A 14612-nucleotide genomic window follows, 5' to 3' on the forward strand; every position below is an offset into this window, starting at 1 on the left:
GTCATAATGAAGCCCATCATGTATAACTACTATATGCTAATAAAAATGCAACTCCTGGGATCCCCATCTTAGACCAGCCAAGTGAGAAACTTCTGTGGAAGGGCCACTTGCAGACTTTGCAGGTACCTCTGATGGCCACGACTAGCTTGAGATTATTATTCTCCACGAGATGTCAGAATCAAAGTCCAACTGTGTTAGATAGTCAGTTTATGTGGACGAACACAACTAAACTGCCTTCCTTCTGAGCAGCATAAACAATAATGCACACATATATGAGCTATAATTTGAGGAATCATTTATACCAAATTGTCTGTGGTATAATGTATGGGGAAAGCTCTAAGCAACTCTGTAATTATACCAACACATATGTCCCTTGCTGAAAAGGACAACAGAAAATGTGTGGCTTTGACCATACACAGAAAAAAGTTTTGGATGGTTCTAGCACCTACCATCAACAATGTGGTGACCATCCTTTTTTAAGGAGGCCTGCAAGTTGGTGCAGACCAGTTCATGGCCATCTGACTAGAAATGAAAATGTGCACGGTCACAGTCAGGGTGCAAAGGAAAATAGAGGGCACAGAAAACATACTGTACATTTTTCATGTATTTTTTATTTAACATATATAGTACATATAAACAAGGGGCATAAAATTCATAAAAATACAACACTCCTATGCAGTTACCACTTTATTTGGGACACATCCTTTTGTTTTCTCCTTAATGCTATTGGCCTACTTGAACAGCACACATTTTCTGTCAGGCATTTTAGAGGCTTATTTTTTATGGAAGTATTACCCAGCTTTTTTTAAATGTCACAATAATAACTATTTCAATCGCCTCCTGTCTTTCTTTACTTTCCTCACACTAAAGCAAAAATATTTGTAAATGCTAAAAATATGCAAAATACTGAGCTTTAATGCTGCATTGTCAGCTACACAGAATCTATTACTGCTCCATGTCGCCATAAAAGTGTTTATGCCGCAGAGCACCGGCTGCTACTAGATGTGCTGGAGGCTAAATATGCAGTGGACCCCCAAGGCCTCCGTTCCAAGCTGACTTGCCTAAAATACAAGCGGAGCTTGCTGGTGGAGTTACATTAAGAAATACTGTTACAAAAGGCTTCTGCAAAGAGCTAATTTATACTACTTTAATGTTTCCCAGCATGTGAACTGGCTCTAATAGTATTTTAATGTTTTGTTTCTCTGTACAGAATTTCCAATCATTACACATGAACTTATTATGAAGGGAACTGTTAGAGGGTAAGGATAGAAAAGAACTTTAAAAAGGTGATTAAAAAAAAAAAAAATCTAACTGCTGTATACACACACCAGCCACCTCAAGCTGCAGAATGAGTGCGGATGAGCAGGGCAGGTGTGCATGCCCCTTCACACCCATGCCCACTCTTTCTCTCCAACCTCAACAGCCCGCTTTCCACTTCCTTGCATTACTGCACCATCACTGCAACTCCTAACCCACCTATCTCCAGCCGCTTCCCTATTTACTGAGTTGGTGAAAGCTTATAAACAAAACTAAGTTCCAAGTGAGGAGGCACAGTCCGAGTGTTTGACACTGGGAATGACAGTCCCTGGGCAGCTCCAGGGAGGGCAACCCTGGGAGGTGAGGCTGGCTCTGGGGACAGGGAGGCCACAATCAGTCTCACATGCTGTCTTTTGCAGGTGACCAATAAGAGCAAGCCTGCGCTTCCCCCAGACAAGCTCGTCCTTGGGCTCTGGTAAGAAGGCAGAAAGAGAACAGCTCTTCTGTGGCTGCCAGGAGTGGGAACCAGAAGCCATCCCTGAGGACTCCAGTCTCAAGGGCAATCCACACTGAGGTTAATCAGCCTGTGGTTAATAAAGAGAAGACTGTAATTAAATGTGTAGTCAGCCATGGTCACAATTTGCTTAGAATATAAAACCTGAAAACCATTTCTTACAACAATGAAGATCCATGGTTTTGAAGAATCCCATTTCACACAAATTAACTTCTAAGAAACAAAATTTGTATAAGAAATTCAAAGCACGTTTGGAAATTTTTCAAAAAAAACAAACAAACAAAAAAAACAAGGGAAAAAAATGGGGAAGACTGAACATACTCATTCCTCATACTGAATTCTTTATTTTAGGTAAAATTATAAGTCTTAAGGCTTTGTCTTATTAAAGACAGGCAATTTTGAAAGCAAAATAGAAAAACTCCATTCTATTATCATTATTCATTTACATTTGACAGAAATGTTAGTTATGTTTTATTTTATCTTAATAGTAAAGAAAAATTACCATATACTACAGTCTACCATAAGCTACGTCTCTATATATATTAGGTTCTAGATGAATCATATTTGAGGTTGTCCAAAATAGCTTTTCTTAAAACTGTAATTAATCATGAAAAATTTTTAAATGGATTAAAAATATTAAAATATAATATTTGATTAATACTAAAAATGAGAAAAATACATATTTACTAATTTTTTTAACCAAGAATAAGCACTTGCTAATCAACCTAAAGACAAGATAGCATTTATCTGGGGGAAAAACATCTGTGTGGGATGAGGCAGATGCCACATGGCTGGGAACTAAGGAGCTGTTCCTCCCACCACATCCAGGAGTCTGGGTAACAATGGGCAGGAACACTTGATTCACAAGTGCCATACAGAACAAAAGAGCACCAGGAAGTGAGATGTGCAGATGACCCAGAGGCCAGCTGCACCTGGACTTATGGTGAGATGGGCTGACAAAACTGGGACAGAGTCACCCGAGTGTCCAGAGGTAAGACGAGGAGGTAAGTAAGAAGTGAGGTGGATTAACAGGCCCTCAACAGCTCAGAAAGAACTATGTTTTCATATCATCTTTGTCATGACCCATGATGTATTTCTACACAGATGGCTTTGTTCACTCTAACACAAATATTTAAATGAAGTACAAGCATATACTCATTTGCATAGCAAATTTTAACAGGTGCACTGAAACAGTAACTAATTGATCTGATGTAAGTCATTTTTACAATCAGAATGACAAATTGACCAAATAAAATGTTTTCCATTTGAAAACAGTTACTTTGAAAGACTTTTTTAAAGGTTTTGCGATCTGAGTAAAACAATACACGACTTAGTTGCAAAGCAGTAAAGCCATTACTGATGAGGTCTCTGTAGCCGGTGCACGTGGCAGTCATTCTTTGATAACTTCTAGGACCTTGTAAACGCTGTTCTGGAACACTGTGGTGAAGTGAGGCTTGGACTCCTTCACCAAGATGTTACACAGGGGTGTCTTCCCAGCGTTGGCTGGATCCTCCACATCCCAGATTTCAGGCATGCTGCACCCAGGCCTAGAAAAGTAAATGCACATGTTAAAATCAATGCATGTTATCCAACTGCAGACAGCACAGAACACTGCCCACGTACCTCGTCTCAGTTCAGCTCTCCTACTTACATTGTACCTTTTAAAATCTCATAATCCTTTATTTTTGTAAGCTGCCATAGCTCCCCTTTAGGACATGGGAAACACAGCAACAGCGTATATAAGGACAGACCTACAGAATACGGGGCAACAGCTCAGAGGCCCTGGTAAGCTTTGCCTCTGCTACTTGTCAAGAACATGATGTCATAGTTACTTTCCCTCAGTGGGTTTCCAACCTGTGTGAAGGGGAAAGATGTCCATGCACTGGTTTGCAGTGGGTTCCCACCTGTGTGAAGGGGAAGATGTCCATGCACTGGTTTGCAGTGGGTTCCCACCTGTGTGAAGGGGAAGATGTCCATGCACTGGTTTTCAGTGGGTTCCCACCTGTGTGAAGGGGGAAGATGTCCATGCACTGGTTTGCAGGGGTTCCCACCTGTGTGAAGGGGGAAGATGTCCATGCACTGGTTTGCAGTGGGTTCCCACCTGTGTGAAGGGGGAGATGTCCATGCACTGGTTTGCAGTGGGTTCCCACCTGTGTGAAGGGGGAGATGTCCATGCACTGGTTGCAGTGGGTTCCCACCTGTGTGAAGGGAGACTCTGAAATGTCAGGCAGGTGAGAAGCATACTTGGGAGAAGACAGTGAAGGAGCCTGCAGGCACAGCATGGACTTTAGTTACCACCACATGTGCATGCCAACAGAGGCAGATGTTCCTGACAGAGGTGAGGGAAATGACTCCTTTTGGCAGATGTGAATTGGTTTCACAACTTCCTGAGGAATGCTGGATTTTTAAACCACCAGAAATCCTGCTACAGCTCAGTTTGAGCTCATTTCTGAATATATGGACTTTCTGAGACCTATAGTGGTAAGCTTCCATCTTAGCTAAATGAAATCTCAAATATGATGTACTTTTCCCCGAAAAAAATCAGGGACTCATCATGCGACCTAGAATAGCCTTAAACATGTAATCTTCCAGTCTCAGAGTCCCAAGGCTTGAGGATACAGGAATATTAGGATTACATGTGTAATGTATCATGCATAGCCAATAATATATTTTATAATAACAATGTAAGTAGATGGGCATGGTGGCACACACCTTTAATCCTAGTACTTGGGAGGCAGAGGCAGGCAGATCTGTGAGTTCAAGGCTAGCCTGGTCTTCTATTTTTACTTGCTTTGGAAGATATTAAATAAAAGAAAAGCTGGTGCTGGTGGCACAGGCCTATAATCCCACCTACCTCTGAGGCTGAAGTAGAAATATCTCAAGTTCAAGGCTAGCCTGAGCAAATTACTAAGATGATATCTCAGAACAAGAAAATGGAAAAAGTGCTGTTTTAACAGCATGCATGAGGCCCTACGTTCAATCCCCAGTATAAACAATTAAGAAGAAAAAAATAACAGAAAGTTGACCACGGCTGTTTTGTCATAGTTACTTTTCTTTCTACTTCTCTCTCTCTCTCTCTCTCTCTCTCTCTCTCTCTCTCTCTCTCTCTCTCTCTCTCTCTCCCTCCCTCCCCCCACCAACCCCCCTCTCTCTTTTCCTCCCTCCCTTTCTTTCTCCTTTCTTTTCTTTAATGAGAAGAAACTATTTCTAGGAAGTCCAAGTTCCCTTTATTCTTATCCTTTGTGACTATCCAGCCCAACATTCACCACTTGGCAGGTACATCCATTCGACTTGACTCTCATTTCTCAGAGCACCGTTTACGGATATCAGCATCTAACTGTCCTGGAGAGCGATGACCCGTGTTCCCACGCACACACAATGAACAGGGCAGTCCTGTGCTGCTTTCGGAGAACTGAGGATACCGGGGCTCACAACAGTACACTTTGCTGTGTCTGTATCTGGGCACACAGGGCCATTTGCACTTCTCATGTCTGCTAGCTCTGAGCGAGGAATCACTGAAGGCCTCTCTCCTGAGTGCACACTTTGGTCACTTCTCACTTGGCTGCCATAGGCCAACAACCACACTTGCCTCTCTCTCTTTTGTAAATGTTCATTGTGTACAAGACATAATTTTTCACTTTGCTTCCATCTGATTAACTGCCGGAAAGCCTACAAATGACAGCCCCCACTTAGAGGTCCCAGAGCACCTCTTTGAATAGCCTTATTAACATCCAACGCTACTGAGAGGAACACCTAGAACAGTGGTTCTCAACCTGTGGATCATGACCTATGAGGGTTATTGAATTAGTTTCACAGGGTCACCTAAGACCATCGGAAAACATAGATATTTACATTACATTCATAACAGCAGTAAAATTACAGTTATGAAGTAGCAACAAAAATAATGTTGGGGTCACCACAAAATAAGGAACTGTACTAAAGGGTCACAGCATTAGGAAGGTTGAGGACCTCTCACCTAGAATAGTAAGGCTGGGCTTTTGGTTTCCACCCTTAAAGTTCTCACACACATCAAGGCTGAATTGTCACCACACTTTTGGTGGTAGAGAACATGACAGCTGAGAATTCATAACCTACTCTTGATTTTCTAGAGCCCAACACACTGGGGAAAAGCGAAGGGGCAAAGAACTGGCTTAGGAGCCCCATCTGTCTTTATAACACCTGCTACTGGCATTCTGCAAGTCCCCCGGTGGCCAGCCCCATCTTTCACTAGCATTTGTGACGCTGGGCACAGTGGTGTATGTCTATAAGCCTAGATCCTCAGAAGGCTGAATTAGAAGCATCAGTTAAGGGCAGTTCAGAGCCAGGCTGGACAACAGAGCAACACTCATTATTAAAGGGAAAAAAGGCTAAAAATAAAAAGCATCAGTGAGAACCTGCATGATTTCCTTCTCAATATAATTATTTTAACTTTATTTAACTTCCGTTGCTAGAATTAAGGAAAGTTTTCTTTGCAAATGTAAAAGGTTATAAAAACTCATCTATAATTACCTATTTAAAAATGGGTATATTTTAGTTTAAGGCAATATATACAATGCATATCACTATTTAAAAGTATATTTCTATAATGAGTAAAAAGGTCCGATTATGTACAGGGTGTTGACTCATACTATAAACTATGAACTGTACGGATACTCACTTGGATCTTCTTATGCACCATGACTCTTCTAGAATGTAGTAATTCACTTTCAATTTCATCAATTCCCTCTTCACTTCCTCAGCTGCTTTGCGGCTATACATCGAATACACAATTTTTGTTCTGGCTCTTCAAGAAAAAAAAAAATAAGTAAGCAAACAAATTTTCAAGACTAAAAAGGATACAATCAACACTATCTGGAAGCAAGCATGGCACGAGTGAGCACACTCCAGAGAAGGAAGAGGTGCAGACACCCTGGAGGAGTTGCAAGGGGGTCAGGGTGAGCAGACAACTGCAAGGCAGATGTCGCTTGTGGGGTCTGGAAGAAGGCGTATGGTTCTAACACAAGCCCACATTTCCAAACTCAGTCTTCTCTTTGTTCATTTGCTCTTGTTTCGAACTGTCCAACAACCCTGTTCACAGACAGGGCTCAGAGCAAACACCCCAGCAATGCTAAAAAGGGCCAAGGGCTCAGCTCACAGGCTCCCCACTTGACTTGTAGATTAAAAAAAAAAAACTCATTGTACAAAACTGCTTTGGAAATTTGTTCATTGAAATGGATTTTTTTAATGAAAAAGCTTTTTATTTATAAAATCTATACCCTGTTGTTATGCAAAACAATATACTAATAGTATTCATCTGATCATTTGGGAAATGGATAGCTTTATCTCTTCTAGGAAGTACACTGATATTAAATCTTCACCTCTTCTAGGAGAATGCAAGGCATCATTTACAGGAAAAACAAATCTTATACTATCAAAAAATATCTAAGCTCATTACAGTGAACAATTTCATCAAAGCAGAGCAGAAATCCATGGAATGATTCCCTTCCAACTGACTCCTCAGATTTCAAGAAAAAAGTTTGTAAGGAGGAGGCTTTACTAAAACCCTTAATCTGGAGTGTCAGACAACTGTGGATGACGCCATGAGGAGGCCTAGCCATCTTGGACAATTGATCGGATTTTCTTTCTGCGGAATAGAAAAAAGCTTTGCTGCACCATTGAGCCTAGACAGTTCTGTTTCTAGCCCAGCCATCTTATTTCAGCATCTCCTTCCCCATGAATAACTCTGAAATAACCCTGTTGACCCTATCTTCTGTGAAACACTCCACTCTTGTGGGTTCCTCGATCGCCGTCCATCTGCATGAGCATCTGTCTTTTCCCGCATGCATCTGCACACTAACCTCAGACCTGCATCTTCATAATGTGGGTGGTTCACCACAGGCCGCAGAGCAGAGAGCTTCACACTCGCCATGGTGGGCATGGCGCCTGCAAACACTGCATCTGGAAGCAAGACATGGTCTCAGGAACACGCTGGGCAAGCATCAGCAGGGGTTTCCTTCCGTACAGCCCAGCTATGTCACAAGTAACAGAGCCGCCTGGGGGCCCAGGGGGTCACAAGTTACAGGTTCAAGGGCATCACAAGTTACAGGATCAAAGGCAGCAGCAGAATGAAGCCAGGAAAACTGGCAGAGTGCAGATCTGCAGCCAGGCTTGGGGAATAGTCATCAGCACTGAGGAGTGCTTATCACCTTCCCTTCCCTTTCCTTTCTTTTCAGTATCTTGGGGAGCAGCATCCAACTGACTCAGAACATTTCACAATATCAAGTAGCTCTGAAAGAGTCAGCCACATCACACTGGGACAATAAGTTTCCATAGGGACACGTGGATTAAAGAGCAGGTCACCAGTAAGAGGGGGTGAGAAGGCTAATAATGAACTTCTATTAAGGAAAGAAACAACAAAATCATGCTAAATGTAGCACCTACAACTTTGGAAAACTTTTACAAATTTAAATTTATGAAAATAGCAAAATAAACTACTAAGGTTATACAGAATCCCCTTTTATATGTACCCAGTAGTGATAGATCCTTTAAACAAGGATAAGGTTTTGTGGTAACATATAAAATTATGGAGGAAAAGAATACTGGCTAGATAAGAAGTAACAGGGTGTTCTTGTTTTTACCTGGTTTTGTGCTGTATCTGATCCACTCTATGAGCTCTTCTTGTGGTAGATTGCTGAACTCCCCTACAATGTTCCACTGGGTTTGTAAGTTTGCTGAGCCTTGAATGGACATTGCTGCTAATACAGCAAAGACAACAGTACCGGGGTGCACTTTGCCAAAGAGCCATCCAAACAGCTGAAATCACAGCAAAAACACCTGTCACTGTCAGTGCAAAGCAGTGGGCGCCAGGAAGAAACCATCCTGAGGAAGAACTCAACCTGTGGGAGGGTTAGAGGTTAGAAGACAACCTCTGTGGAGCCTGTTCTCTCCTTCCACTTTATGAGAATTCCGGGGACTGAGTTCAGGTCACTGAGTCATCTTGCTGACCCAGCAAATAGTCCTTCAACAATGATCTTCAGCATCAAAATGATTCTTTCCACTCAAGAGGGGCAGCCCGAGAGGCACTGCAGGAAGAGCCAGGCCACCTGCTTGCTTTACAAGGTCCACCCAAATGAAAATGAGAGACCAATTATAAGTGGGTTCAGGACAGGCTAGGGACACAGCTCACAGGTAGAGCACCTGCCTGGGAGCCTGGTTTGATCTCCAGTACCACAGCAGGAGCAAGCTTAACCCAGTGCAGAGTCCTAAGTTCAGAAATGGTACACATCAGCAGGATGGGAATCAAGATGGAGGACTTGCTACTAGCTTTCTTTCCTGTCCCAACCCTGCCTGAAATGAGGGAGCTGAGGCCTTTCTAACACAGTGTGTGCATGGTGATAGGAGCCTGAAGCCCACATGGCAGTCCACACTAACAGCACTGTCCACTGTTCTCTTCCGCAGGCATCCAGCCTGACTGGGAGCTGGATTTCAAATTTCGTAAACGCTCGTTGCAGTTAATAGAGGCGATGCATCTGCACCTTTGCGGCCAGACTGATGAGACCGCAATACCACAGAGGAACGAAAATCTCTAAATATTATATATATATATTAATTATTACATGACAGATAAGAGTAAATAGTCAAGGGCAATTAAACTTTAGACTAAAACTGGGGACATATATACAAATGTACATACAACGAAAAGCATTTTAAAACTGGATTCTGAATAAGACAATATAATTTGAAAGATAACTTGAAATCCATTTTTAGAAATTATGTGATAGAAATATTAAAAAAATTCTATAGTTGACTTGTACTTTCTATCAGCGCCTGTACTGATTACAGGTAACCCAGTCTGCAGTGATTTGGCACCTGCTGTTTGCCGAGGACAGTCTTACAAGGTAGAAGAGAAGCCATGATTGGCGTGGGCCACTGGCTTTAGGAAGCTGTGTACAGGACCAGAGAGGAGCTGCAGTGGTGAGGAAGGCTGCCAGCCAGCACCAGCTCACGACCACTCAGTAGCACTCACTGCCACGTTACCTGTCTGGAGCAGATCAGGGACGCCATCACACACATATGTGGTGTCAGGAAGAGCTTCAGCCTCATGATCAGGACACCGAGCGCTGTGTAGGCTAACAGTTGCAGAGCATGGTAGACCAACTACAGGGAGGGAAGACAGGGGCCCGTGTCTGCCATTTGTCACATCAAGAATATACTGTTCATCTGGGTGTGCAGAAATGACTTCCCAAATGACTCTACATCCTAGTTTCACTAACTCTTTGAGAACTTCAAATGAGGCATTTTAAACACAATCATTCCCCACATCTTCCCCTAGCTCCTCTCAGATCCACATCCCCAGACTCTTCACACCTCAACTTTATGTCCTCCTTTAAAAAACAAAACAACAAAAACCCAGAGTCCAATTTGAGCTGCCTGGACAAACACACCTCCATCCATCCCTCCTTCTGTTTCTCCTTTTTCCTCTCCCTCCCTCCCTCCTTCCCTCCCTCCCCCATCTTCTCACAGCTTTGAGACCATCTGCTGGAGACTGTAGACCTACCAGGACCACATCTTTAAAGAAAACTGATCCTCCTCCCTTAGAAGCCATTGACTACCAAGAGCTCCTCAGTTAGTGATGAAGGCTCAGGAGCCCCACCCCGTCCATGCTAGAATGCAGACTGGCCTGTGCAGGCAACCACATCCGCTGTATGTTCAGGAGTACAGAAGTCCTCCCTGACCCCTGGCTCTCATAGCTCCCCACTCCCCACGCCCCATTTTCTGAGCTGGGGCCTGGCTTGGCAGGGGGAGGGGCCATACAGACATCACCTGCCTCAATCTATGGGCACAGAGAAATGGTTAAAATGTACTTGTAGGCTGCCTCACTTTAGAGAGCTACCCGAGTCAAGCATTTGTGCAACTGTGCTCAGAGCCACGCCTGCAGTTCACACAGCCTGATTTCTGGATCTGCCTTCTGCCATGTGCCCAGGGCATGGAAGTGGTCAGAGGAATGAGGGTCACTGCCACTCAACCACAGTGCTCTACCCTGAGCTGTGTGGAAGCTGACCGATCTCAGGACGGTGAGAACAGAAGCCAGTCACACCTCTGAAGCTTCAGGACAAGGTGGGTAGAGAAAAATATGGCATTCCCCCATGCAATGGCACCCCACACACCTGCCTCACAGACACTGGACTCTAGAAACCACTATTACTGTAAGGGCTCACTCACTCACAGACCAATAGTGTCTATCATTTCAGCAAAATAATCACCCTATCAGCTTGTAACATTCCCCTGGACAGATGGATGATGGATGGACGGACACACACACACACACACACACACACACACACACACACACACACACCAAAGAATATTAAAGATAAATTAATGATAAATGTAAATAAACCTAGATATCAGGAGTATAAAATAAAATCCACAAATACATATAAAAATAAGTAAAGTCTTAGTAATGTTAAATATTTACCTCTCCATGATCAAATTGGTGTTTTCTGAAATGGGAAAAAAATGACTCATTACTGAGGCACTCACTTCCTTTATTTGTTCTTTTATCTACAAATGTGAGCTTTTGACAACTTCTATAGTATTCCCCCCTAGACACATACCAGTAAATCAAAATAACAAGTTTTATCCCAGCACTAGTGTACAACCATTTAAGGCACTTTATTTTTAAAATGGCAATGTGCGTCGGACTAGGTACACATTTACTATGCCAATAATCATATGGTGTGCACACCAGCTCACTCAAGGCACCAAGTGAAGAACTCAGAGGCCTTCATAGCTCATGTACCTGCTTCGTCCCTAGTGAGCCCTGACTCTATGTACTACTGCTGCAATGGAGACCACAGGGCCACAGAAGCCTCACACGGTCTTCTCAGCACCAGGGATTTAACGTCAAAACAGGGGTAACGTCTGCCCTTGGCTTTACTTGAACATGCTCTTTTTTAAAAAATCTGGTTATGTGCTTAGAGACTGACAAGGCCTGCCCTCATCTTTCCTGGTCCTCCATCAACTCCCACAGTAGCAAGAAGAGCAGTTATAGAGAGGGCCAGCAAGCTGTCTACTGCTTTACTTCAGTCTAAAACAGAAGAGGTCCCTCTGCAATGCTGTCAATCCATCATCTGCAGTGTAGCTCCTCCAATGACCCCACTTCTCTCCCTGGACAGCTGCTTCCTCCTTGTTATCTCCTGATTGCAATGACCAACTCATAGGCCATCAGAGAAGCTGGTATCCTACACCAGTGCCCATTCTGTAGTCATGCCTATCCCACTGCTATCCCAGGGTCACACTTGTTTTTGTCATAGCACCTCACTTCCCCTTCCCCATTAAAATAGGACCTGCAAGAGTCTATGGATCTATCCATCCATCTCTTCAAGTTCACTAAGTACTGAACACACAGATAGAGAACAACAAAACAGAACAAATCCTCTCAGTTTACATATAAATCAAAGAGGGGGAAAAGGGCAAACAAGAACTTGTCTCCCAGTAGCTAGAACTGTAAAGAACAGGAAATGGTATACCACTCAGGAACATGAGTGCCCAGAGGCTCATGCTCCTCAGTCTCATCCACAATGAGTGATACTGAGTAGGGTCTGAGGCAGGAAGACTCAGAGGATCAAAAGGGCCAGTGTAGGGAGGTTCTGCTGGGCCCAGCCATGAAGACAGTGTGCTTGGAGAAGAGAGAAGGCAAAGACTGAAAGAGGAGGTGAGGGGTAGGGGGCAGTCAGGAGGCAGTAATCCAGGAAGGCAGTGGTGACAGGGAGGGAAGAGTGGGCAGGAACAGCCAAAGTCTGGATATGATTCTAAATAAGACAATGATAAGAGCCCATACGTTAGGGTAGGTATGGACCTAGGAGCAGAGTCAAAGCTCACAGCTTCTGAGACCATCTGTGGGGGGGATGGGGGTATCAGAGAGGAGAGGCAGATCTGGAAGTTTTCTGACAGAGAGAACACTAAGAAACTCAGACCTTCTTCCAAGGCTTGAACACAGATGAACATCTGTCTCAGTGATCATCCTCCCCAACCTAGGCAGAACACAATCTGATTTGGGAATCTAGTCTCAAAAGATGTGTATGCATTGGTTTCAGCAAATACACAGGCCAAGCAGGAAGAAGGTGGAATGTCCCTTCTTCACTCACTCCAAGCAAGGACTCCCTCTCTGTTTCCTGAGCATCCACAGTGTTGATAAGCTACTATCATCTGTCATACCCACAGATGGCAAGGAAGCCAAGCCCAGCACTCCTGCAGACGGGTCTGCACTTAGGATGACCTCAAAGCTGATGCAGTTTCTATATGAGGGCACAGCTACTCTCCTTTATCTCCAGAGCCATGAATAGAGCATTAAATGGTGATCACATCCAAATTAAATGTAGCCTTTTCTCTTCCTCTATTTTATAATGTCACAACTTTTGTTCTTATGCAAAATGAAATGTCAACACACCATTCCCTTTTCCCCAAGAGAGCTTCAACTCAACTGAACTGAAAACCTCATGAAGCTTAGGTTTTCTGAAATTCCCTCTGTAGTAAAGCTCTTCTTGATGAGACAGTTCTCTTTTTCCATGAAAAGTTTTACTTTCCTTTTCCAGAGTTGCACACTATAGTTCTAACTTTGAAGCTTTTCCAAACTCTTCCAAAAATCAAAATAAAAAAATACCTCAGATGAAGAGACATTTTGACATTATATACCAGAATCATTTCCCCTTTCCTGCTTGTCCACACAGGTACAAGCAAGGCACAGTTACAGCCAACTGTTTCTAAATGATGTAAAAAATTTTCCCATGTGTTATCAGAGCTTCGAAGCTCAGGGAATAGTGTAAAGGTGAGGAAATTCAAGTTATAAAAGAAAATGCACACACACACACACACACACACACACACACACACACACACATAACTTAAAAGCATAGTTGCCATATATGTATATTATTTGACTTTTTAAAAAACAATCCAATGATGTATGATTGAACTATTCCCATAAAGATGGCAAAACATTTCACTTTATACCTGGCCCATAATGACATTCTGTACTAATACATATTTTGACCATATTAACTTTCCTCATTATACACAACACCATGCTAAGCAACCTTTGACCACTGCCTCCATCCATGTGAACACTTCCGGAGCATGTACCTGTACTCAGGGAACTGCTGGCTTGAAGGGCAGGCCTACTGTATGGCTTCCTGCCACAACCAACTACACCCGTTTCTTTCAGCTATGTAAGCACTAGATATTACCAATTCTTACTAATCTGGTAAGTAGAACGACTTTAATTGTATTCAAAATGTCTTCATCACCAAGACTGTGGGCCTTTCTGAGCCTCTATGAGTCATGTGGAAAGATTCACCCTTTCAACTACTACTCCTTCCTATTGGCTATGGAAAAGGTCAGGCTATAAGGGAGAGCAGGAAATGAATGGGCAGAGGGTTCAACTCCTGCAACCCCAGAGACAGGGACAACTTCCCATTGCTGAAGTGCACAAGAAGGCCCTGGGGCACAAGTGTGGTGGGGAGGAAACAGGCAGACTCACTTTTCTGTGTCTTCCAGTCATTTCCTAGTGTGGCTCAACACTTTCCTATTAATTTTTCTACGTTTCTAGTGTCTCTGGCTGTCATCCATCCTGAGTCACATGTCACAAATAGTCACTGTAACTGTCCTTTTCCTTTCAATAATGCTTCTGGCAACTTTCATCAAGCTGAAGTACTTCTGGGTGATGTTGTCAACCTTCCCTGCATAGAAGAAGTGTTGTATCATGCTGAAAAGCCTTTCACTTCTTCAGTTACAAGTACATTCTCTCTGTCAGTTTCTAGGTACATTTGCTCACCTATGTTTTGAAACTGCTTCTTGGGGA

At 43.2% G+C, this 14612-nt stretch overlaps 1 protein-coding gene across 1 annotated transcript in view; it reads right to left on the reverse strand.

Annotated features, from left to right (window-relative positions):
• Positions 1-586: 586 nt before the first annotated feature.
• Dpy19l1 (dpy-19 like C-mannosyltransferase 1) overlaps positions 587-14612 on the reverse strand; it is a 103442-nt gene continuing 89416 nt past the window's right edge. The window contains exons 17-23 of the mRNA XM_036192159.1: positions 11229-11253; positions 9788-9907; positions 8389-8563; positions 7609-7708; positions 6429-6554; positions 3129-3318; positions 587-1841 (exon numbers count right to left, since the gene is read on the reverse strand). Coding sequence (XP_036048052.1) covers positions 3162-3318; positions 6429-6554; positions 7609-7708; positions 8389-8563; positions 9788-9907; positions 11229-11253 — 703 coding nt within the window. The 3' untranslated portion in view covers positions 587-1841; positions 3129-3161. The remainder of the gene's footprint in view (positions 1842-3128; positions 3319-6428; positions 6555-7608; positions 7709-8388; positions 8564-9787; positions 9908-11228; positions 11254-14612) is intronic.

This window comes from Onychomys torridus, chromosome 7 (genome assembly GCF_903995425.1).
Source record: "Onychomys torridus chromosome 7, mOncTor1.1, whole genome shotgun sequence".
NCBI classification, from domain to species: domain Eukaryota; kingdom Metazoa; phylum Chordata; class Mammalia; order Rodentia; family Cricetidae; genus Onychomys; species Onychomys torridus.